The 24,883-nt window shown below is 45.8% G+C and overlaps 1 protein-coding gene across 8 annotated transcripts in view; it reads left to right on the top strand.

The window, feature by feature from the left end:
• The window catches only part of SH3PXD2A (SH3 and PX domains 2A), a 251,243-nt gene that overhangs the window by 166,680 nt on the left and 59,680 nt on the right, over positions 1–24,883 (top strand). For 2 of the 8 annotated variants that reach the window (XM_083845064.1, XM_083845062.1), the window contains exons 7-8: positions 426–473; positions 9,521–9,652. In XM_083845064.1, the coding sequence (XP_083701190.1) occupies positions 426–473; positions 9,521–9,652 (180 nt within the window). Of the gene's footprint in view, positions 1–425; positions 474–5,405; positions 5,656–8,564; positions 9,208–9,520; positions 9,653–24,883 lie in introns of those variants that run through there. The other 6 variants (XM_083845063.1, XM_083845065.1, XM_083845068.1 and 3 more) reach the window with 5 other exon arrangements.

The raw sequence follows: 24,883 nt of genomic DNA, 5'->3' as shown, positions 1-24,883 counted from the left end.
AATATGAATGTATTTGCTAAGCTCGATCTCTGTGAGTTGCCTGTTGGTCTTACGGGGATCATTAACAGCTGCAAAGCTAAGTACTTCTGCAGGTCTGAGACTTAATGAGTCAAGCTGTCTCTTGGTATGCATTTCCTGTCCTTTTGGGAATAAGCTCAGAGCATATCTCATTCCCTGATCTCAAATTTGGATCACTACAGATCAGTCTCATAAGTTCTGCAAGTCACCTAACTTTTGTTTTAATTGGGTAGTTCGTGTGACTTGGCCTTTAGCTGAGAACCCATCATGCCGATGCAACTCTAAAGAAAATCTTAACATTTCTTTCAATCTATTTTAACCAACTCTCAAACTTGCTGCTATGACTGTTCTCTTGTTTCTCTAATTACTTTCTCTTTTCATTGCTGCCCTTTTTCTTGGATTTCAAGTTTGGATGTCCAGTTTGTCTGAGACTCCCAAAAAGAGTGTTGCTCCAGGTAACTTCTCGTGTTTTGGTGTTCTGCATGCTATTGAAACGTCTGTTGTTTAAATTGTGTGGTTTTGGAGTTGTCTTGACTATGGATCTCTCCTGGTGAATATCCAGGATCTGTTGTCTGCCTGTGCATTGTTTTTTTACGATGCATGAGTTATGACAAGGACGTTACTTTTCCGACTCCTGTCTCACCCTGATGCTATCACTAGCACTAAATAGTAGTTTTCCTGTGTGACATCTTCCTTGTTCAGCTCCAGACCTGAAGCAGCTTCCCCTCTTGTGGTGTGCTGACCCTGGCCTGCAGCTAAGCACCTGCACAGCTGCTTGCTCGCTATCCCCATGGGACAGGGAGAGAAGAAGAAGAGCAAAAGTGAGAACTTGTGGATTGAGATAAGGGAAATGAACATGACAGCATGCTCATTGTTGTTCTGAAACGCTCTTTTGCTTTTGCACAGCAGGTAGAAAGGGTGTTTTATGGAACACATGGGACTGAGGAAGATGCAAAACTTGCGAAATTTTCATGGGGCATCAAACTCCTTGTCACAAGGAGTCAGAAAGGAGAGATCAGGAAGAGAACTTGTAGGAGAGGTGTTAAGGCCTGGGGAAAAGTAGCCCAATACAAGGCAAAAGCTAAGCTTTATAGTATAAGGAATTAGGTTCTCTCCTGAGTAATCAGTGGATTTCTCTGCAAATATTTGTCACTTGATGTGGGATACCAGAGGAGATTCTTTTATTCTCTTCAAACTTAGTCTGTAGCTCATGATAGTTCTCTGTGAAGGATGCTGGCCTGGTCACCCAGTCAGTTAAGGCCACCCATAGGTTTTAAGGCAAGGATGGATGGAAAAACCCCTGTTGCTTTCCACACCTGATTTAGTAAATATCCAAGCTCATGCCCTGTTCAAAGCATGTAAGCAAAAACCCACCATCCTTGATGGATGAGTGCTTGCTTGTCAGAGGCTTTTAGTAAGTAATACTGCTGTGATTTCAGAAATGCTATCTTTGACAGAAGTTTAATACCCCCTGGGGGATGTTCTCTTCAGTCTGAGCAGAACAGGTCTGATTTCAGGGTGGTAGTTGGACATAACAGTGCAGAAATATCTGAAGTATTTGGTCACAGGAGCCTGGTGGTTAATAGGTCATGAGGGAGTTCAAACAGAAACAGGACGAGACTGAGCAGGAGGGCAACATGTTGAGAAGGAGACAGAAGAGGTGGTGTTCTTTGGTAAGAGTGACAAGAAGCCCTCGAGTTGTGGTTTGGGGGAGTTGGGGTTGGTTTTCTGACTTTCTTGCATCTCTTGGGACTGTTTTATGTTGCTATCTATAACATGAGAAATTAAATACCAAGGCTTTTAAGCTCTCTGAAGAGAAAGAAGGTGAAATCTTATTAGATAAAATTCCTTCGTTTCCTTTGACTGCTTTTAGCTAAATGCATGTTGCTAGTTTGGCTTCAAAAACCCATGCATGATGATAGGGCAAATAAGTGATTGATTGCACTGCACAGTGCTCAAAAAGGGAAATGTTGATGCACAGTTCTACTGTGAAGTTGCACTGCCCAGGTCTCTTGCTCCCTAAGCTGTTACAGTTCACGGGATGTTTTTTCGTTTCTCACCCAAACGAATCCACATTTCCAGCAGAGCTACAGTTCAGTTCAGACCCACCATGGGCCGTATTGTGATGTGGCAGATCGACAGAGTAGACTTCAATTTGAATGTGGTCTTTGCTCTCACAGTATGTACTTGGGTCTTAGTCTGGCTGTTGGAGACTCGAACAGAAGCCAGTTGGGAGCTGCTGGAGCACCAACCTAGGACACAAACCTGCTTCACAAAGTGGAGACCCCAACCAGGGCTTACAAGTGGTTTCATTTCCTACTTTGGGAAAAGATGGGTGCCATACAGCCAGGTCGTGAGGAGTGCTGTGGTGGGACACTAGTGGGTGTCTCTCCACCCGCTCTGCAGCCCACATGCCAGTAGGGTAGTCGGGGGCACCCCAACTGCTGTTAAATTCCTTGGCTAGTTTGCTTGGTGGGATGTGGAGTAACGTGAACGTGTTGCCACGCTGAGCATGACTAGGGTGAATGCCAAAGTATATAGGTGACTTCAGCTTGGTGGAGGACCCAGTCTAGCAGCTGTGTGAAAAATCTCCAAATGGTTTAACAGATCTGTGTGCAAAATACTTCAGTTTTCTTAACCGTTGCTACCTGTAACCTAGTTGGTTGGGATTGCTGTTCAGAAAGCCAACTTTCCAAGAAGGAGTGGAAAGAGGACTCAACTTTTTTTTTTCCTTTCACCCTCCTGCCTCTAATTTTTCTTGGCGCTCTCTTTAAACCTAGCAGATCAAAAATAAAAAATAAAAATCCTAACAAGCTCCAATTGGCAAAGGTCAGCGTTGAATTTCTCCGTTTGTCAGGATTTTATTGGAAATGCTGCTGAGGGCTGTGAAGAAGGAAGAAACAGTAGTGGTGTGCTCACTTGAGAGAGTGCCTGCCATTTACCGTGGGCCAAGCTCGTTCCCGATGCGCTCCCCGTGGGGCTGTGTTTTGCTGCTGGTTTTAGCTGTGCGTCGGACACGTACTCCGGCGCTGGAAGCCAGTCTGCCTTCAGGCTGCCACTTGTCCCAGGCACTTGAAGGCTTACCCAGATCTCGCTTCTTAGAAATACTAGGGAAAAGTACGCACCCCATATGCTGGGGAACAAATCCAGGAGTAACATTAGTTTTTTGCTGGCCATATTTCCTTCTTGGGGACTGCATGCATTTGGCTTGGGCTCCCCGTAGCTGTTGGTAGCAGCAGCCCATGGGGCCTGGAGGGAGTTGGTGAAGCTCATGGAGTTGCCATCTGTGCCTGGTTTCTGCGTGTGCAGCCAGAAGGATAAGGAAGACTTGAGGCTTAGCTGCTCTGGGCGGAACCTATTGCCCCATGCATAGAAAGGTTTGCAGAGCTCATAAGTGCTGTGGAGTGGAGGAAGGTGCGTGCGTGGATGCTCACTTATGGAGAAACTTCTTGTGCGTTAATTATGGCTGCTAACTTAGGATAGAGGTTTTGTGTAGTGGCTTGCCATCACTGGGTGCATGGTGCTCAACCCCGTATCACTCTCATGTTCTGACACTGTGAGTGTTGGACGAGGTTTTAGGCCAAACTTCTCTGGCTTGGAGTCCTATAAGTTACTTAAAAAGGACGGGTCAGAACCCATTCCTTTCTGCTCTTAATCCTGCCTTTGTCTAATAGCAGAATGTCACCTTCTAGAACTCTTCAGGAAGCTCCATGGAATTGCTTTGTCCTTAGTAAAAGAGCTACCAAGCTGAGCTCAGAAAAGGAGCCACGGAAATAACAGTGTATTAATAACCCATTTGGTAGCCTTTTGCAAATACTTATTTTTCATCTATAATGGGACAAAAGGGGTTTTGCCATTATTCTTTTATTGCTACGAGCCGGAGACTGGGCTGGACTTGTACTGAATTCTTTTCATTATTATAGGTGGTGCTGAAATTCTGTCTCTGCCCCTAAAGCTTCGTGGCTCAGAACTGCTACAGCAGGAGCTGCTGATCTGTAAAACTGGATGTTGCTAGAACTGGGGGGATTCATGTCTGGTAGACAGGATGGAGATGGATCCCCTTTTCTAATGATACAAGCTGCATGTGACCTTTTACCACCATGAATAATTGACGTGCAATTCTAGCCTGGATTTTGAAGGGGAAGGGGGGCTGAGGATGGCCAGGCTGGAGTACTCAGATCAGTTGAAGGCCTGATTGCTTCAAACATATAAAGAAACTGAGTAGGAGTAGAATCTACTTTTCTCTGAATCTGTGTTTTCCCCAAGGAGATTTGTGGGAAGCTCCGCTAGTGTCATCCCACTGCTTACTCCAGGAACTGGTTAGTTTGGGAACTGCTTTTGAGTCTACCCCGAGACTTTGAGCTCTTGTATAATCTCATGTGCTTTTCATGGTAAAGTCGCTTTTATCCTCTGTGCAGTACATGGTTAGCCCAATTTTTAGGCAGAACCAAGCTCTGTATCTTAAAATACTTTGGGATAGATCACTGGCAGAAGGCTCAAAGAAAACACGCAGCTATAACGTGTTTATTTACCACAGAGGCATGGACCTCCTGATAAGAAAGGAAAGAGGTAAAAGCTTTAGTTAGGCAAAGAAAATGTGTGTGTTTAAAGCTGAGGGTGTGATTGTTGTGAGGGGATAGTCTGATCTGAGGATTTTAAGTAGGCTTGGTGCTGTCCTGGGCACTCTTATTCTTCACTCCTTGCCCTCCTCTTTCTCCAAAGGCGTTTTCCCGAGATGTGCAAAGGGTTACCCTTGAGGAATTGGCTCTAACAAGAAATCACAGCGCTAGATGTAAGCTCGCACAGCTGTCCCTCACTGCGTGCCGGAAAGCGTGAGGCTCTGACTGTGCTGTGTGGCACGTCGTGACACTGGGATGCTTTCTGCCAAGTGCCCCGTGCGAACCCCGCGCGTGTCCCCAGCAGTTGTGCCCGCTGCAGCCCGCGGCTGAGAAGCCCGACTACCTGCCAGCTGCTTAGTCAGCTGTGATTCATGCTCGTGGCGTTTACTGACCGTTTCTGTGGTTTTGGCTTTTTTCAAACCTTCCACTGACCGGCCCAGTACGAAGTCATTTAGTCTGAATCTGTAAACACTTGATTGATAATCATAAAGGGGCGATATAAAAGCCTGCCTGCTGTATAGATTAAAAGAGCAGACATGTTTATAGCCTGATAACAACAGAGTACTCTGGCAAAGATCAGGAGTCTCAGATTTCCATATCCAGATGATTTTATTTTTGGAGTCCAGTTGGTGGTTTTAATTTTTTGGCTATTGCAAAACCATCATAGGTTTTAGCTGTTGCAACACAGGAGGAGGAGGAGGAAGAAGCTGCTTGGAACAGGCGCTCTGTGCTCTTATTTAGGAGGCTTTCACGGTAGTTGCTGGTCTCTGAGTACCGCAGGAGGAACGATGCTCCCTCCTCGCTGCCTGGTGAGGGGGACAGGGTGCGACTGGGTCACTTCATAGCACCAGCTCTGGGGGGCACGGACAAGCTCCGATGACATTTCTGCCCAGTCCCGGGAAGGTAATCGCAGAGGTGAGGAGCGGGAGGATTGTAAAGTGGAGCCCTATGGAGAGGAGGAGGGCTATCCTCAAGACTTTAACCAGGAAACGGACTCGAGGCAAAAATAAACGGAGAGGCAAGCAAACTCTTATTTCAGCCAGCGGTCTATCGTGCGCTCTGCTCGGGGGAGGGCTTGCAAGTTGGAGCTGAACCCAAGCACTAATGCTGCTTTTGGGGGGGGAAATGAGCAGGGGGGGCTTTACTTGGCACATCAGCCTTATCTTATCCTCTGCTCTGTGTTTCTCCTGCCTAGACTGAAGAAGCTTTAAAAAAACAAGTGGGTCTGTGATATCCACGGGGCATTGCAGAGTGCATGTGAACTTGCTGGGGAACCTGTGCAGCTCCGCATCGCTCTTCTCCGGCGTGGCTCAGGCTGAGCAGGCTGCGGCTGCCCAGTGCGGTGCCGCGTCCTGTGCTACAGACCAGAGCCCTGCTAACTGGCAGGGGTGCGGAAGCGCCCGCGGCAGCCGGCGTAATTGGTGCTGTGCTCTCTGCAGTGTTGCCTGCCTTGTTCTTTTGCATCCCCCTTCGGGGGGGGAGGGAGCCTGTGGTCTGACAGAGCAGACCAGCGATGTGGTGGGGATCCTGAGGGTCACCAAGAAGTCACTTCTCTAAAGGTGCGCCCCGGCGATGGAGTTGAGGAGGGCTGAAGTTCTTACCCTGCTGGCTGTGTCTGGAGGGAATGTAGTAACAGCCTAAACCAGCCTACCTAGAAAACATTTAAGGCTTCTAATTACTGGGAGAAGCTGTTTGCTTTTCTATTCTCTTCCCTCCCTTCTTCCCTCCTTTGCTGTTGGTGAAGTCCTCCCCACAGAGCTGTGCCTAATCCTGGGACAGCATCACCCTGGGAACTACAGGGACACTCTGACATGTCCCACCCCTAAAAAAGAAGGGCATGATCTGCTGTAGCTATAAGTGAACAGGTTTATTTGACCTTGGTTACTTCCTAGACCAAGGAATTTATCACCCTTTTTTTTTTTGTCTTAATAGGAGCCCTGTAACGCTTAAACAAGCTTCTATTAAAATGTTCTCCTAACTATATGTGTTGTACAAGCCACTGTAGTGACAAAAGTCCTCCTGCAGGGAATACCTCATCCAAGGCAGGACAGGGTAAACAATATTGTGAAGTCCTGCTGAGTTTCTGATATATGAATGCAGGTATAATATATCTTGCATTTCTTCCTTATTTTATTTTTGGAGCTGTGGAAGTGGATGGGAAATGCTGCTTCTTCGGGTTTGCTGGCCACGGCACTCTCCTGGCTCGTGGTCCCTGGGCCAGCATGGGTGGCTGGTGGCGGGGTGTTCGCCAGCCTGTGCTTGAGCCTTGTCCTCTCTTTGCTCCCAGCAGGGATGCACGCACCTCATGAACACCAAGCCAGTGCTGTGTGGTGTTTTTTTCCTTATCCTATTCCTGAGAAGCCTCTAGGATATTAGAGCAGAGAGAAGATGTGGAGTGACTTCTTACTAAGTAGCTTCCTGCATGTCCCTTTCTCCCGTTGCAACTGTTCAGTCTCTCCTTTGCCTTTCCATACACACTGAATTCTTTGCTGATGCACAGACATATTGCCATGATGACTTTTGGTTTTGGTTAGAGAACTGGTATTTATCTCAGGAAAAAAAAAATGAAGTGGGGGTTGTAGGTGCTACTTGCTTATATAGGTTGAAGGAAGATGCTGCTGTTGCCCCATTCTAGGCTGTCTGGGAAGCAGCGTGAAATGGGGGAAGGCATCACATTGCACTCCAGATACCTGAATTAGCACTGTTTTAAACGAGAACAATCGAGTTAAGTTGGTTGATTGTGAAAAGAAACTATACTTATTTAGAATGAACATCTATGGTGAAAATTTTTATTATAAATCTTAAGGTTGCCAGTTCTTTGTTGTGGTCTTTTCCCCCCTATTCTTGCTACTGGCTGTGGTTCAGCCATCCACAGAAGAGCTAAATCTCTTAAACACAAGCTTCTAGAGGAGATGACTCCTCTTTAAAGAAAATTAACCTATGGAACATGAGAAGAGTCAGAGGCACGCTTAGGGAGCAAGGAAGCTGTCTAATTTTCTGGACTTCTTAAGACTGGTCCAAAGGGAGGCATTGTTATAGTGCTTCCTTACAGGAAAATGTTGAATTAATTACTTTTTGTTTAAGGATCTTCATTTCACAGGATGCTGTTCTAATGGCTGATGCACTCTTTACCTCTCTGTTGGCAGGGATGCTAATTATTTGCCTGCAGAATCACTTTGCATCTTCAGCCTGAACACATCTGACCATGCAGCTTTTGGAAATGCAGCGCTGAGCATCCTGTGCTTGGCTTTTAGTCCCCTGACTTGTCCGGTGGACAGCTTCAAACCATGCTGCTTCCTTCCTGTCTCTTGGAGCTAATTTGTCTTCAGAGATTCAGGAGATCTGGAGCCTGCTCCTGGCTCTGCCCCCGTCACGTGAAATGGGACTCTCAGAAAGCCATACATCTGCTTCTGTCTCCCCTTTCCATCTGCGTCTTAATCTAGAGAGACAGGAACTGCCTCTTACTATGTAAAATGTATAATACACTGTTGGCCCAAGCTGCTCTGCCTTAATAGACAATGCTGCAATTCAGGAAACCTGTAAAATAATTTTGCAGGAAGGCATGTGGCTGGGGGCTCTTAGTGCAGAAATGGTAGGTGCTTTTTGTTCTGGTTGGACACTTTGCAGGACATGAAAGAGTTTAAGGGCAAATTAATAAACCCTGATGTCCTAAAGATTTTCAGGACTTTGAGAGGCAGTTTCCAGGCAGAAGCAGGCAGCCTGTCCTTGCCTGTGCTGGAGGTGCAGGCGTCCCTTTCGCGCTGTGTGTGTTGCATCAGAGCCGAGGTGCACTGTACACGGTGAGCAGCACTGCGCGACCATCTCCCTCTGTGCCCGCCTCACGGCTCCTCCCCAGAATGCACGATTTCCATTTGGGGGTGGAAAAATCAAAAATAAGTAAACAAACAGAAAACCCACCCAAGAAGAACCCGAGGACTGTGGGGGAAGGGAGCAGAACGGTTATTTTGTGCCTTTTTTTCATCCCTGTTTGCATGAGAGCTGACACTCATTCATAAACGGCTCGGACAGCCAAAAGCCTTCGGTATGAAACAAAACTGAACAATTGGCAAGAGTGGCTCAAAGAGCTCCAAAAAGGCACCGAAGGGCGACGGCAAGGGAAGCGGGACAGCCGGGACGCCGCGCTCAGCCCCGCGCAGGGGCTGTTTCTGCAGCAGGGAATGCGGAACTGCGGCGCTGGCGGGGGGCAGGCGGGGGGTGGCCGTGTTTTAGCAAGAATCTGGCGCTATAACTTTTTTTCTTCTTCTGTTTCAAGTAAACAGTCTTCCCCGCCCTCCCTCTCTCCCTCCACCCCACCTCCCTCTCTTTCAATCCCGCTCATGTGTTTCTATTTAAGGGCTGCAGTGCAGACGAATATGATTGGCATCTACAGCCCCCTCTTGACTTTCAGCTCAAGCCTTTAGAGTGGAGAAGGAGCTGAGACGCCAAGGGGAGAGCTGTTTTTTCTTTTGGTTTACTGGGGGGATGGCTCAGCTGTGGATTTATGCTGCTTCTGCCCAGGATTTTTCTCTCTGAATGGGAGCAAGGATTGTGGAAACCATGTTGGGAAGAGGTTTATTTTCAGAATCCATCATGAAACTTTGCAACTAATTCACTGTATTTTCAGCTCCTCTTCAAAAAAAATTTTTTTTCTTCCCCTTTTTCTTCTTCTTCTCTCCAATGTCCCTCTGTGCTGCTGGGTTGTGGGCCAGAGGAGGCTATTTCTATATGGCCAGCCATTTGGGGATATGCTGCGAGCCAAGGTTGTTTGCTGATTTGCTTGGCTCTGGTGACAACTTGGCCTGTCGTGAATCGGATGGACGGAGGTCGCTCTCGAGGAGCCATGGCTGGAAGCTGGCTTACGGCTTGCTTTTTCCCTTCCCCAGGTGCTGATGCTAGCTCTGAACCCATGATCCTGGAGCAATATGTGGTGGTGTCCAACTATGAGAAGCAGGAGAACTCTGAGATCAGCCTCCAGGCTGGAGAGGTCGTGGATGTCATAGAGAAAAACGAAAGTGGTAAGACAAGTTTGCTGCTTTTCCTTCTTTCAATGGTCAGATTTTTGCATGTGTTCCTCTCCTTTCAGTTTCTTCATCACGACTTGTAGCCGTACATTAGCTCCATCTGGTACAGTTACTATGTCTGGCTGAGGATGTTGAAGTTTCTCGATGTTGATTTGGGCTGGAGGCCAAATGTTGCCTTCTACTGTAAGAATGTTTCATAGGTTTTGTGCGTTAATTAGCCAAAGTACACTAATGGAAAACGAAGGTGAGGGAGAGAAGGATCTGCGGCTAATGAAGCTGATGTATAGTAGATGATATATATAGTTGCCATGCTGTCTCTTCAAGTCTCTGTCAGCATTTCCATTACTAACTCCCTTTTTGGAGGATTTATAGGATGAGCGTTTAAAAACTGCTTAGGATGAAACTTGGCTTGACAGCGTAGCCCGTGGCCCAGAGCTCAGTAGGGAGGGGAGAGAATGTGCGTAGACAAATACGTGGCCATGCATGGCTTCAAAACTTCTTGCAGAAGTGTTAATTGGGGAATTTTGAGGCGAGGAGGCAGAGCCTGTCATGTAAAAGTGAGATGAAATCCTTCCTGCCATCCACTGAATAACCAGCTTGCACTTGGAAAATGAGATTTTTGGCAAGTGTTGGTATAGATGTCCTTTGTGTATTTTAACTCTTGGATGCCTGCTGGCTTTGAGTCTGCCCAAACAAATGCATGAGGCTGTGTACATGTGAGTGGCTGGAGCGGGTTAGCAGCTGGTTTAAATAACTGCCTGTCTTCAGCGGCTCCCCCTCCACCCTCCAGCACTCCTTGTGTATTAATCCAGAGCAGTTGTCCAGGACTGTTTTCCAGCCCACTCGTGACTTGTGTGTCCTCATCCAGAGGAGCTGCTGGCATTTGGAGCCACTCGAGCAAAGGCTCGTGGTGTGCAGCTCCACGGCCGGCTGGCTCTGGAGCGCGCTGGCGGGGGAACCAGGACGCCCTGGTCCCAGCTCAAGTCCGTTTCCCAGAGCTCTGAGTCAGGTTATCCACAATGATGACCACGCGTTGTATTTATACTTTTATTTTACTGAAGCGGTGATTTCCCTGCTGTATGAAAGCCTAATGCTTGCTTGGCTCAGTGATGCAGGCAGTTGCTGGCCGGTGACTTGGTTTGGTGTCCAAAAGGAGAGTGTGTGGAAATGCACTGGCTAGCAGGAACAGAAATGCTTGTCTTCTGGGTATTGATTGTATTGCTTGCAAAACTAGTAGAAGCCAGAATGCTCATCTGCCCTGCTTTAAAGCTATCCCTGTGATTGAAAGGGGCGGGGGGGGAGGGGACATATCTCAATTCCTTGTGGACTAGTGGACAAGCTGCCTCCCTTCCAAGCCTGAGGGCTCCCCATTGTCAATAATGGGTGTTACTGCTGTCAGAACAAGCCTGGTTATTGTGGCGACTTATATTCATATCCACGATATCCCTGGCTTTGGTAATGGCTTATGGAGCCAAGGGAATTGGGTTGTTAAATAATGCAAGAAGTGTCTGAATTTCAAATTACAGCTCCCTTGTGTTTTCTTTTAATGTGGCCTCTCTGCCTTGCGCACTTCACAGCGTATTGTATTGAACCACATGACATGTGGAGATACAGAAGGGTTTGAATGTAAGTGGTGGTCCAGAAATGTGCCTCTTCTAAGGAAACGTCCTTGAATTTGGATTACAGTCCTTGAGACCATATTCTGATGCTTAGCAGCTAGATCTCTTAATCTCCATGCAAACAAGAAGAGGGAATATGAAGCACTGACTTCCATGTTATGGTTCTGCCCTTAAGAAAAAACGTCACCAATTGGTGATGTACATCAAGCATCACCTTGCTTTGGATGCTTCTCTAAACCATTCTGGCAAGGAAACCGTGTTTTACTTTTTCCAAGAACAGTACTCTAAACATACACTCTAACTCTCCCCTAGGTTAGGGATACCACAGGAATGACTTCAATGCTTTGAATTCTTGTCTCTTCAGCTGAAGCTGTGAATGACATGTAATGGAACTAGCTGAAGTTTTTTCAAGTCTAAGCTTTTTAAACTTGTAACTTATTGTTTGAATTTGGGTATCTGTTTAGTGTAGGCAAGCATGTCTAGAAGATGTGGTTATGAGTTCTAAGAATATGGGAATTCACTTAAGAAAATAACGTTATTGTACTATGCATGTGGCAATTCATCTTACTGTACAATTATATTGATAAGTGTGGAACTACAGCTGTGATTGTATAAAATGGGCTTTCTCCTCCTGATTTTGGCAAGCAGCGATGAAGTAAGGTGTTAAGGATGTCACTGCAGCAGGGATGGTTTCTGCAATGAACCTCTGCCATGTACAGTCAGTCAGGACAGGAGGGAATTATGACTAGATAGCTTGTTAGCTGCATGGCTGAAGTCCTGTTGGACTGGACAGTGTGCTTTGAATGTGGTGTTTGTTCTGCTGGGCCAATGTCACAAGCATCCCTGTATGTATACCTGCATATAACATAGCATATGTCTGGTTTGGTTCCTTTTTTTTTTTAACTGTACCTCGGGAAAGCTAAATAGGAAAAGGCACAGCTGACTGCTCGATTTTTAAAAGCCTTGCCTGAATAGGGTTGCATGTCGATGCCTAGGGACGCTTTAATGGTTCTTTTGTTTCCCAGAGTGGGAGTTGCATGGCTTTGTAGGGAAGAAACACCTTGGCTTTACTGGCCAGATGGCCCTCATACAGGGAAGTTCGAAAGTTGTTTCCAAGCAATGGTGCCTCTTTCATGTCCTACTGGATGTTTTCTTCTCAGTGTTTCCAGGGCATGAGCTAGTTACCATCTCCTCTGTGTGCATCCAAATTGTGTACCCCCAGAAGGAAGCACTCGGTGCTTTCAGAGGCCAGTGTACAGGGCAGAAATAGAGAGGAATGAAAACCTTCTAGTCTTTGATTTATTGAAGTCTTACTTAGTTATTATCAGTTAGGTTAACTTCATCTTAGGTGTGTTGCATTTACTGCACAGTACTATTTAGTGTTGTTTTTGCCACGTAAGTGGTGGGGTTTGAGGCATGTTGCGGTTGGACATGTGCAAACCTATTTGGTAGGGCCTTGCCTCATACTTTTCTCTGTCACTGAAGCAGAATTGTATAAGGGTGTCTTCATTATTGAGCCGGTGAGAGTTATGACTTGGACATCATTTGAAGTTGAAACTTCTGTTCAGTACTACGTCTTTAAAAGCAAGGTCAGTGTAACATGTGCGGTGAATAAATTCTGAAACCTTTCATCTTGGTTGTGGAGACCATGGGTCACTGTAACCTGACTGTTGCTGCAGTTGCTGTGGAAGCAAATCTCACTGGACTGGAAGAAGTCTGTAGGATTTCTGTACTTCAGAACAAATGATTCGGTAATGTACCAGCTCTCAGCCTTTTAAAATAGGCTTTTGCAGTAAATACCTACTTTGACTCAACAGAAGTTGTCCTTCAGACCTTCCTCTGTATTCTGGTTATACAAGTGGAAGGCCCACACGATGCCTGATGTGTCTGAGGGATCGATCTTTCTTTCTTTCTCCCCTCAGCTGAGGAGAGAAAAAACTACATATAGCAATGGTCACAAATCCATCAAGAGAAAAATGGACGTTTACATTCTTTCCAGATAGCATCCGGGAACAGGCTGCAGTTACGGGGTCTGTTTCTGCCTGAAGCGACTCATTTGTTTAAACGCACTGTGTAGGCAACCTGCACTGGCCAATGCTATCTAAACATCTCCGAGCAGTTTCAGAAGAATAATGTGAATAGCTGGCTTGAGTCTCGTCTGTCCAGCAAATCTGCTTCTCTAAAACCTGAACTGAAAAAGCCTTGTGGAATGATTTGAAGATACGTGTTTGTGCTGCAGTGTTGAAATGTGACTTTAAAGCAGGAATCCAAAGCAGATTTCTTTAAGGTAGAAGGGGGAGGGACTGGGCCCGAGCAACTCCTTCTCTGCCAAGTTTTGCATGGATGTGGCTTGAAACGGTCAAGTTATGAACTGTGGCAGCAGTGTTTGCAATGGAAAACCTGACGGACGGGGAAGTATCAGCACGCTCCCGAGCACCTCGGCCTCCGCTGTTGCTCTTCCCTCACAGCCCCCGCGAGCTGCCTCTGTGGTGGGGGAATCGAGGGGTGGTGTTTTCCGCAGGGCTGAGCAGGGCCGTAGGCATTTCTTTTGCAATTACATAACTGCAAACCGATTTCCGATATTATATCACACACAATGCTTAAAACAAAGCTATTAGAGCTAGTGTAACGTTCTCGGGACCCAGAGGGATCTGTGAGAAGGGAGGCCTGCTCATCCTGTTTCGTGCTGGGACATGGGGCACAGCACTATAGTGTCCCCATAGGGAAGGTCTCTGCTTGTTAGGGTGTTCTGGGACTTCCTGGTTGTCCCCAGTGTCAGGAGGTCAGTGCCCACCTGGGAATGTGTTTTGTTACCCTGTGGTTTCGCTTGTGCCACTCACCGGCTGCAGTGGTGACTGGGGAAGGGGATGGAGAGAGGCCACAGCTCTCTTGTGACCGGTTCCTGGGGGCGTGCTGGCTTCCTGATTGCCAGCTCCATTTTATTAGTTTGAGGGCTTTCAGCTAGACTTTATCCTACGCATGGGGAGCACTGCACCCTTTATTCAGAGGTGTTGCTTTCTGGGGTTTAGTAACTGGTCTCATTTGGTACCAAGTAAAGCCAGGATTACTTTCATGACGAAATTCTGTATCTTGGCTAAAGATACATCTTTAAAGTCATCCAAATAGAAACAGAAACATGTTTTTAGCTTTGTTTTTACATCTTATGGATCAACCTTTCCTCTCTGCCCTTCTTGCTTTCACAATTAGCATTATTTTTCAGTCTCTTTCTTTAGGGTGTGTGTTGTTTTAATTCTGTGAAGATGATTGTTCCTGTCTCACATCTGCTTTCTGCTGCCTTCCCCCTCTCTCTAGGATGTTACCATCTGCGTGCTCCCTCTTTAGTACTTGGGGAAGCATGTCACCATGTGCAACGGTAGCAAATCTGTGTTACCTTGCAAGTTGGCCAAAACTCAGTGCACTTCTGTTTATTCTAACAGATAAGTGATAAGCTAGCAGTTTCCTAGGCTTCAAGCGCGGGTACAGCTCTACACCAAATTGCAAATGCCATTACCTTGTTTACTTATGAAATATCAGTAGCTGTGCATCCACTGCTTGGATGTGTTACCACGCACAGTATGCCTAATTGCCAATATCATGCTTTATTTCAGGTGCAATTGTGCGTGCTGGCTTTCCCTGGAAAGCTGTTTTGTTTTTTTTCTTACAGGGCGTTTCAAGAGAGCATGGTCCAGCAGATGTGACTAAGGACTTGATTTCTGTTTGTACATCTAGCCCTGACCTGCTGTTTGATCTGAGAAAACTACTTCAGTTCTTTGCATTTCCACTTCTTCCCAGCATGGTTGTGTATTTGAATTGCAAACTTTGTAAGAGACCACAGCTGTGATATAAAAAGTAAATACTCCCTAGAATGACAGGCCATCCTTGAGTTGTGCCTGGAATTTTAGGAGGAGAAATCAAACACTTAGGTAGGTCAAATACCTCTCCTAGCACTGGTGGTTTCGCCCAAGAAGACAGGTTTAGGTGAGCAGCCAACACTAAATACCTAGGACAGCTTGTGCAACTAATCCTGAGTGCACTGATATTCATAGTTCTCTAATGAACAGAGCTGAGTGTAAGGAAGGATCACCCCAAATCCCTTTTTCAGAAAGTGAGGGCTGTACTAAGGCTGCGACAGTGAAGTCCAACATCCTATTCTGAACTCACTGCTGCCTTGCTGTGCTCCCTGCCTCCCTGGGCCTGTCACCAGCCCTGCAGCAAAGGATACTTGATCCACTTATGAATCAGTTCCTGTCCTGCCGTGGTTTTCTGCCCAGTGTGTATGTACTAAGGCAGACAAACACAGGCCATCTAAGGAGGCAGGGTGGGTGAAGAGGAATGCTTGGCTAGAAGTTACTGGAAAGTTGTTTAAAATCCTAAAAAACAGCTTTTGTAGAAGTTTTCCCTCCAAACAGGGACAATGCTGGCAAAGCATAGATGCTTTTTTCCTTCAGACACTCGCAGCTCCATGGCTGGAGAAGGATTTCTCCATGCTGGCAGAGTTTCAGAGCTGTCTGTGTTGGGTAAGGATGCTCAGTGGCACTCGCTTGTCTCATTGTAGCAGTGTCTTCGACTCTGTCTTCAGGCTCCTTGGAGTTGGTGATCAAGGCTGGTTGTTCTGTTTTTTTTGCAGCAGCGTAAGCAAAGCAAATTCTGTCAGTGCATTTGGTGGGATTTATTTTAAGCTTTAGCTGTCTGGAAGCTGGTGTCTGTGGAGGGAGCCTGGATGCCTTGTTTTAAAGTCCTCAGTGGAAATGAGGTCAATGGAGTATTGGTAGGATGGGCAGGAACACTTTGACTCCAGAGGAAGCCTGAGCTTGGAGCAGAGAGGTAAAACTGGATGAGTTGACTAGCTCTAGCCAAGTTCTCACTGGAGATCCGCTCCTTTCTGGGAACAGTGTGGCCGACCAACCCTGCAAAACAGGCACTCCCTCTTCCAGTGGCCTGTTTGCAAAATGTTGAATGGACGGTGAGAGAATTCACGCTCTCACCAGAAACTGCCAGGTCAGCAGGAGATGAGGAGGAGCCCTCCTTCCTCTGCTTTTGCCCCTGGGAGCCCGAGGGTGGGGTGACACTGTCTAATGACTTTAGCAGCTGTACTACGCTGGAAGCAGCCCTTGACAGCCTACCCTGACCTCTCTGGTGATTCTGTTTTGTAAGCTATTTTCTAACCCCTTCTCTCTTGCTGTTTTTTTCCCCCTTTTTTCCCTAGACTGATTAGATTTTTTAAATGTCTCTGCAAGGATAAGAAGGTGGTAGCTGCTTTCCTTTTCTGACTCTTCAACATTCAGCAGTCAAAGGGATCTTGGTATGGCTCAAGCCCTAATTCAAGCTTTGTGGGCACAGTAAATCCAGGTTAAATTCTCAAAGGAAGAATGCTGAAATGTTTCTGAAGCAGTTACTGCCGAGCTCTGTGGTTCAAGGATGCTGCGTACATGCGCTTAAACAATAGGCTATTTGGGGCTGATGTTTCTAAACCTGCCTATTGCTTGAGCACCAAACCACTTTGAAGTTTGTATTTTGGGTGTGTGCAGGGGGAAGGCTGTGAACTGACTCACAGGAGGGAAGGTGAAGCTTGCTTCTCTGCCTGAAAACAGGATCAGAAATGCGAGAGGCAGTTTCATTGAGGTCTTATTCTTAGTTGTGTCTAAAATTCCTTGTCCTTACCAAGGAGGAAACTCTGCAGAGCATGAACACCAACATCTCATCTGAGGTTGGGAGGTTGCTGTATAAAATGTTTCAATTATGAATGTGTTGTAATATTCATGCTGCTGTCTTCTGGTGTCTAAATATCTTTCTTCTGCTCTACTTAGAAACTTACATGGCAAGTGTGTGTTTCTGAGTTTAAGAGCTTGGAAGGGAATTAGCTATGCTGGAACCAAAGCAGGGCTGTTAATGCTCTGGTTTTCATAGTTGCGTTCTGTCGCTGTGGGAAATGAAGCTGTTCTCCATCACTGCATCTGAGATACCTGTGTCTCTGGGACTCTGCAGAGGGATCTTAATCCTGGGCTCCTGCTTTTCTGCTGGGAATACTTGTTCAGCCCTGTGACAAGGAGAAGTTGTCCCTTTTAATTGTACTGTGATGTTTCCATCTCTACCGGGAAGCCATTCTGCATTTCGTGGACAACATTGCTTCATTTGTGCAGCTGTGACTTGCAGTGTGTCCTTGCTCTTCCAAGCACGCTTCAAAATGACAAACTCATCTTTAACACTTGAAATATGGCTGCCTGGTACTTCTGTGCCTTCTGCAACACCTAACTCTGCTGGAGCTTTCCAGGGACACCTCTGCACTGCTCTGGATCACTGCTAGCAGGGATGTTCTGTTTGATGGGATGGAAGAATTGATTCATGGCTTGCTATTGGGGCCCCACTTGAGTTGGGAACAGCTCAGTGTCAAACTGAAGTCAGCTTCAGCACATTTGTAAAGCCTCACAAATGTAGGCTAGTAGTGCTGCTTCCTCACATTTATCATGGAGGTTTTCAGTGTAGTAAGGAGTTAATGACTATTTTCCAAGTTATGCTGCCTCATTTAATTTTCCTATAGAAGGAAAAGTATGATTAACAAGTAATAGGGACACAAGATGTCATGAGGTCATACTACTACAAAGCATCTCCTCTTTAATTGTATTTCAGATCCTATCTATGCAGAGTTGGCTTTTAAGTTGTTTTTTTAAGGAACCTCTCTCCAGATAGAGACACAATAAAAATGAACTTTCAATTTGAAATCATTCTTATAGAGTATATTTTCTTCAAATGCCTTGGGCAGTAGTACATGGTTTATTTGCATGTTTTTGTCCAGTTTCTATTGTATTTCCATTGTTTTTCTTAATCTTGGGCAACTGGTATTCTGGCAGAGCAAGCTTAGTTAGCCATTTTTTTCCTTTTTATGTAGCCGTCTGAAGTCCAACCACTTTAACTTTTTGCATTCATCTGCATTTTCTTTAGCTGATGTCATGTCTCTGTGGGACAGTTCTCCCACCCCCAAAATTTCTCTGAGGTGGGGGGGGAAGTGTTATTGCTGTGAGTAGGAAGTATTTAGATATATTAGAATATGCATCTACAGAGCTGGCTTTTTAGCCTCTGCTGTCTTCTAAGCATTGAAGTAAATGGGTTCCCTTTTAAACTTCCCTCCACCTGGCTTGATGTAGAACAAAATACTACCCGTCTCGGGTTCTGCATTTCTCTAATATCTCAAGAAATTGGAATTGAAGTCTAGAGAGAGGATTTTCTCTGCCTTGAAATAGCCAGCAGAGAAAGCCTGCTTGCAGGGGCACACAGGCAGCCTTGAAAGAGGTCCTACAAGGTTACCAGGTCAGCGAGTAGGACACTCCTTGTTTGCAAACAAGGAGGAGTGTAGTTCAAAGCAGGGGAAAAGTCAATGTCAGCCTTCGGAAAGATTGTTTCCTGTCTGCAGCTGCTCTCACTTCCCCATATTCAAGGGAGTGAAACCCTTAAGGAGCTATCTAGGAGCAGAGAGGGAACGAGCCTGTCTGGGCTTTGTTTAGTAGGTGTGGGCACAAAATCTGTTCTGGTGCTTCTGAGACTGCCCTGCTAGTCTGGCTGCCTTGGGAGAGGATGGGAATTCACTACCGAAACCACGGATTCCGTACCTTATTTCTCTATAAAGGCAATTTAGCCTTGGAGGAACAGGGTGTGTCTAAGCATGGGAAAGCCATGACAAAAAGCAATGCTGCCTTTAAGTTTGCTGTACAGCACGGCCAGGTACTCCTGAGCAGTACTCTCTCTCCCAGACCTCTGAAAGCTTCAATTCTGAAGTTTCCAGCTGCCTGCGAGTTCCCTCCTCTTTCCCTTCCCCTCTAATCCTGCCGTGCTGAGCCTTTATACTCAGGCAGATAGTTAAAGTTGTCCTGTTTCCACTGTATACCCTGTTTGGAGCCCAGGATGGCAGGCTGAAAAGGAAAAAATTTTACACAGCATCCCTGATTGGAGCCTTCACTCATTACCGCCTCTGTTTATGCAGTCACTGCCAGTTTGGGGACCCTGAAACCTGCCCCAAGAAAATGTTTCCAAGGAAAATCTGCTTTTCATATTAGAATACATAAACTTTCTAATGATTGGGTTTCCTATATCAGCCAAATAGGTCACCAGCTCAGCACTGCTGCAAGAAACTACCTGGGGCCAAGAAGATACAAGGCTCTTATGGAAACCTTCCCATCGGTCCCACAGTTGCCTTGTGGGCTACCTTCCTTGGGATGTGACTGCATTAAAAACTTCAGAATTGGTTTTATAGGTCTGTTACATCAAAGTTTCTTTCCAGAAAGCAAGTCACTGAAATAACTTTAAATAAGCCCCTAAAACAGTAAACTTAATACATCGTGACTGACGTCTTCTGCCCTTTGTTCTACTTAATCAAGAGAGCAATTATACACAAAGGCTTTGGCTCTTGTGGTGACTTTCAAGCCTGTTTTTTCAAAGTAAGCGAAAGACTGATGGTGCGTTTTTGTTGTGTCAGATGAGGACAAGATTAATAAAGGATGGAAGAGATTTTTTTTCCCCAAGCTGCACAGCAAATAAGCAGTTCTAATAATACTTTGGCAGTAAAATGGAAGCTGTAATCATTAGCAGACGCCTTTCAGTTACAACCAGCAGCATAGCTCCTTACTTCTGGTTTTCATGTTAAAAAGAGTTCAGTTTCCCCACAAACCAATGTTTTTGTCCATCTTCAGATTAAGCAAAACCTATAAAAGTAATTGTCTTGCTTAGGACTTTCATAATACAGTCAGATATGGGGGGTACGCTGGGGGGTGGCTTGAGAGAGGGGTGTATATCTTCCCTTCTGCCCCTCAGGCACAAACATCAGATTTTCCAGCGTTCTTGATGGAGGCTATTTTTTGGTAGAAAGACATTGGCTCATGGCTGGATTAACTGAAGTAGTTCTGGAAGACGCAGGGGATGAGAGGGGCTCTGCTGGATCTCTGTTTTACTGGCTGGCTTCTCTTTACTATTTTTATTGGCAGGTTTGGTTTTTTGTATCTTGATACTGTGTGACTTCATCTGAAAGTTTCACATGCAATGGGACATCACTTTATTATTTCAAATGAAACTGGACTGTAGTTATATTGGCAGCATAGCTGAACTTCAACTTGGTGATAATGCCAAGTATTTCCCAGACCTTGCTTGAATCCGTATCTTCTATTTCTCCCCGCAATGCAAATGTGTGCTGGAGAGCCCCCAGCTTGTTGCTTTTGAAAGTTGTTTTAATTCTGTTTGCAGAATCGCCTCCCGCTGCTCTTTTCCCCTCTCACGTTGCACACACACATACACCCTTTCTGCGAATTGTGCTGGTAGGATGGGCTTCAATGAAAACGTATCTTGCAGCAGTTGGAGGGGCAGTGCTGGATACATTCGTGCTGCAGACCTAGCCTCAGTGAGCTACGCTTTGCTCCCATGTGATACAGCTGGCGTGTGTTTGCTTAAGAATCCCAGGCTGGTTTAGTGCTTGGATAAAAGAAAATAAGCTGTTGCATTTGTGTGATTTGCAGTAGCTTGGTGAGCTAGACTAACACTGGCAGGCACACGTCTGCACTGCCTGACAAGTGTAAGATAACACCTTTGTGATTTGATTTCAGGCACTGCGCTGACTTTCAAACAGTGAACATGTGTGCAGGTGAAATCTGTCCTTAAAGGACAATAGCTCTTAAGGACTCTGCATACAAAACAAAAAGCAAAATTGGAACAGCAATTTTCACTATACTGAAACAAAGTTAAGGAAGTCCTGGCCACAGTCCTTACTCAAATTGTGTGGGTCACAATGAGGGTGACAGCAGGGCTCATGGCAAGTCTCCGTGCAGAGGTGACCCTAGGACTGGAAGAGCAACATCTGATATAAAACCTGAATCATTGTCTTGAACTTTCGTAAGTTCATAAATGGCACTTTAGTCTCCCACATGGGCTTTTGTAGCATTTGGATGTTACTGGAGGTCTCCCTGCATGGGGAGAACCTGAGTTGTTCAGAGAGACTTGACACATTTGTCTTAGCTGAGTATACCTGGAGATTTGGGAGGGGTGACGTGAACCTGTGGAGGTCTGTCACTGAACACTTGAAACCCTAGGATTAAACTCATAGCCAATTTCTTCAGTGCCTTGGAAACCACTCTGAAGTCTGTATTTTGGGTGTGTGCAGGGGGAGGGCTGTGAACTGACTCACAGGAGGGAAGGTGAAGCTTGCTTGTCTGCCTGAAAACAGGATCAGAAATGTGAGGCATTTCTTTGAGGTCTTGTTCTTAGTTGTGTCTAAAATTCCTTGCCCTTACCAAGAAGGAAACTCTGCAGAGTATGAAGAACCAAAATTACAGGATGGCTGTATTTTTGGGATGATCTTGCAAGTGATTCTCCTGTTTCAAGTAGAACTTCAGTAACCAAAATGTCCTTGAATAAAAGTAGAATGACCAGAAATGGGATGTTATTTCTGTCACCAGGCAAATGGGACAACTGAGCCCTATAGAAAGTGCCTCTTTTTCCTCCTGAGTTACAGCAAGCAGAGCCGGTTCCTGAACCAGCTAAAAGTTAAATTATACACTTGGTCATTCCAGACATCTTTGGTGTATTTTTGGAGCAGACTGTGCACTTCCTGGGCTTTTAGCCTGTTAATTTTAAAATAGGAAATGAGCCTCTAGGGGTTGGTATGTGAACCCTTCACTCAGCTGAGGAATGGGAAGTTAAGTATCTCTCAAAAGCACCCAGGTTTGAGAACCAACCACATGAAAGGGCATTGCCCTTCCTACCCTGCTCCAAGGAGTGTCCCTAGCAAACGATCCTAAACAGAAACCACCATCCGCTAACGAGGATGCTCCCTGCAGAATGCGCATGTGGGAGTTGGGAGACCCGGTGGTTCTGGGCATGGTTTGTGAGATACTTGCTGACACTGGTTTAAATTTGGCTCGGGTTAACAGGAATTGTTCAGCGGCGTTTGAGGGAAACTGGTTTTGGTTTCAGGGAAACTACCATTATAGATGAGATGTAGCCGCCCTGTGCAGTGCTGTGACAGGCCAGCATTGAGGCCTCCTTGTGTGTTGCATTAGAGTTGCACAAGGTCTGTTTTATCCACCCATTACATGTGGACTAGATGGAGGCCAAGTGCCTGAGCATGCACGTGTGTGTTCTAGGGGCAGTCAGCATCAAGAATAAATGTAGTGCCTGTGCTAAGCTCATTTGAACCTTTAGGGAAGGCTGTGGGATGCCAGGTTAAACAAGAGCACCAGGTCCTTGGTGAATCAGGAACACCGTCTGCTTCAGCTGCAACTTGCCTGAACTCTTAATTCCTTTCTGGTATCCCCAGATCATATAATCCTTCCTCCTCTATTTCTTGTTTGGCTCTTGTTTAATCAGACTCCTGAGCAGACTGTCTGACTGGCCCCAGGTAAATTTGGTAGAAACTTAACGAGCACAGGAGGGGAGGCCTGAGGTGAGCATAACTGGAGTGTGTGTGGGGTTACTGACTTCCTGGTGTCATTTATTCTGTGGCTTTTCTTGTTCCTTTCCACTGATCTCCTGCATGTTTTACAGAGAGTTTCTTATGATAAATGCTTTTTGATCATTTTTGATAGCTAAAGCCTCTGTTAATTTTTGCCTGTCAGGAGTACATTTTGATCTGAGGAAACATAATGCAGCACATTCCGCAGTCAAGGAAAGCAAAATGCTGTGTTTCTGCAGGACTGAAGCTTTGCCTTAATCAACCTTGACAGCGTGATGCTGAGACATTTTTCTGTAGCCGCCTCTGAGCTGTGCATTCATCATGTCCTGGTGGATGGACCAGAGCTGCACTTATAAGGTAGAGCTCTGGAGTCAGACCATCCACTGGTACTGGTGTTTTTCTTGCAAGTGAGTTGGCAAGAAAGAGCTTCGATTGCTGTAGTTGAGCACTGACCTAGATTGGTAAAAGCAGTCATCCCTTACGAAAGCAGACTTCACAACTGCAGTCTCCGCCATTCGACTGGAGCCGTGACAGAAGTCAGAACTGCTCATCTTTGACTTCTGAAGCTGATCAGTAACTCTTCTGGGGAGAAATCGGACTTGTAAGGGCCATTTTCTGGAAACAGCAAAGTTCCACCAAATTCTTACCTATGGGCAATGCTTATACTTCAGACAGACCCCTTGCATTGATGATACAACAAATAGCCAGAGAAAGAATGGCTGAAGAGCCCCAGAGGTGGTACAGCTAATGGTGTGAAGGAACTTGGCTGCTTTTACTTCTGTGGTGCGTGCTCCTCTGCAGAGTATCGGTAGTCTCAGCAGTATCCCATTTGATAGCGGGTCCTTCACTTGTCTCTGGGGAGTAGGGGGAGAATATCTCTGTGAACAATCCCCTGCTTTCCCCCTCTGAGATTTTTAAAGTGGAATAAAATAACATACAAGAGTGATTCATCCCATAGGCTGTGCGGATAATCCCATGAAGTTGATGGGAGCAGTACGTGGCCGATGTCTTTGAAAACATTCCACGTACATTAGTTACAGGAGGTGTTACAGGAGTTTTGTTTTTTTTTTTTTTTTTTTACAAAAACTTGAAAACTGGTTTCTTTCTTCATGTCTTCTCAAATATATCACTCCTATGCACCACTTTCTGTGCTAATTAACTTGTCTCCTTTGGTCTGCATTGTCTGTGTTTTTATTGAGAAGGTGGCAGATCAGTCATGTAGCTGGTCATGTTTTTCATCTCTCTCTGCTCTTTTGGTGCTTTGCATTCAGGGAAGCCAATGCTTAGGAGTAGTTAACTGAGACTTGTAGAGATTTGTTAGTGAATGGATATGAGCAAGAGCTTTGCTCAAGTCAGCAGATGGTTCCTGATCATCCCAGTTTCCGCAACTGGGTGCCCAACAGAGCTTTGTGTGCTCCTCTCCACCTCTTGATTATACAATCACAGAATGGTTTGGGTTTGAAGGGACCTTAAAGACCATCTTGTTCCAACCCCTTTGCCATGAGCAGGGACACCTTCCACTAGAGCAAGCTGCTCAATGCCCCATCCGGCCTGGCCTTGAACGCTTCCATGGTCACGTCAGGCTTTTGTGTTTTGCTGGATGTGTACAGCATTATAATCTTCCTCAAAACAGCAGAGCTGTGCTTCCTGTCACTGAGTCGAGACAGGACATTGCATTGGGATGGCATGTAGGGCCACAGGCTTTGTGATTCAAAACCAGTGGGCACATGACTGGACCTAGCTCCATTCACTGACAGCTCATGAAATTCGTGATGCAGTAGTAGCCAGGAAGCTCCTGAGTGCGTAGGAGGCTGACTGCCGTTACGCAGTCATTCTGTTTTGTTTCTCTCTTATCCGGGGCTGGAGAACTTGGAAGTGGATGCTGGCAGAAATGAAACCTTCTCACAAGACTCTTACTTTGTGCTTGGAGAACTGAAGTCACATTGTGAAGTCTAAATCCGTAGTGGAATTTGATGGTGTTGATTTAAGGGGCCCCAAAACTATGCCAGAAATACTTTTTTAAAAATAAAAATGCAAGGTGTTGACTAGTCAAGAAAAGTTGAGACATTAGTGGAGTCTTTTGAGCAAGTGCTTTCAATTTGTATTTGGATGTTTGTCTGTCCTCTTCTGCTTCAAAGCCAGTTGTATCTTGTGGGTGGAATTTTGCCCCAAAGTGTT

This window comes from Anser anser (genome assembly GCF_964211835.1).
Source record: "Anser anser genome assembly, chromosome: 7".
NCBI classification, from domain to species: domain Eukaryota; kingdom Metazoa; phylum Chordata; class Aves; order Anseriformes; family Anatidae; genus Anser; species Anser anser.
The sequence above is the reverse complement of the archived record's forward strand: the minus strand, read 5'-3'. Positions and strand labels throughout refer to the sequence as shown.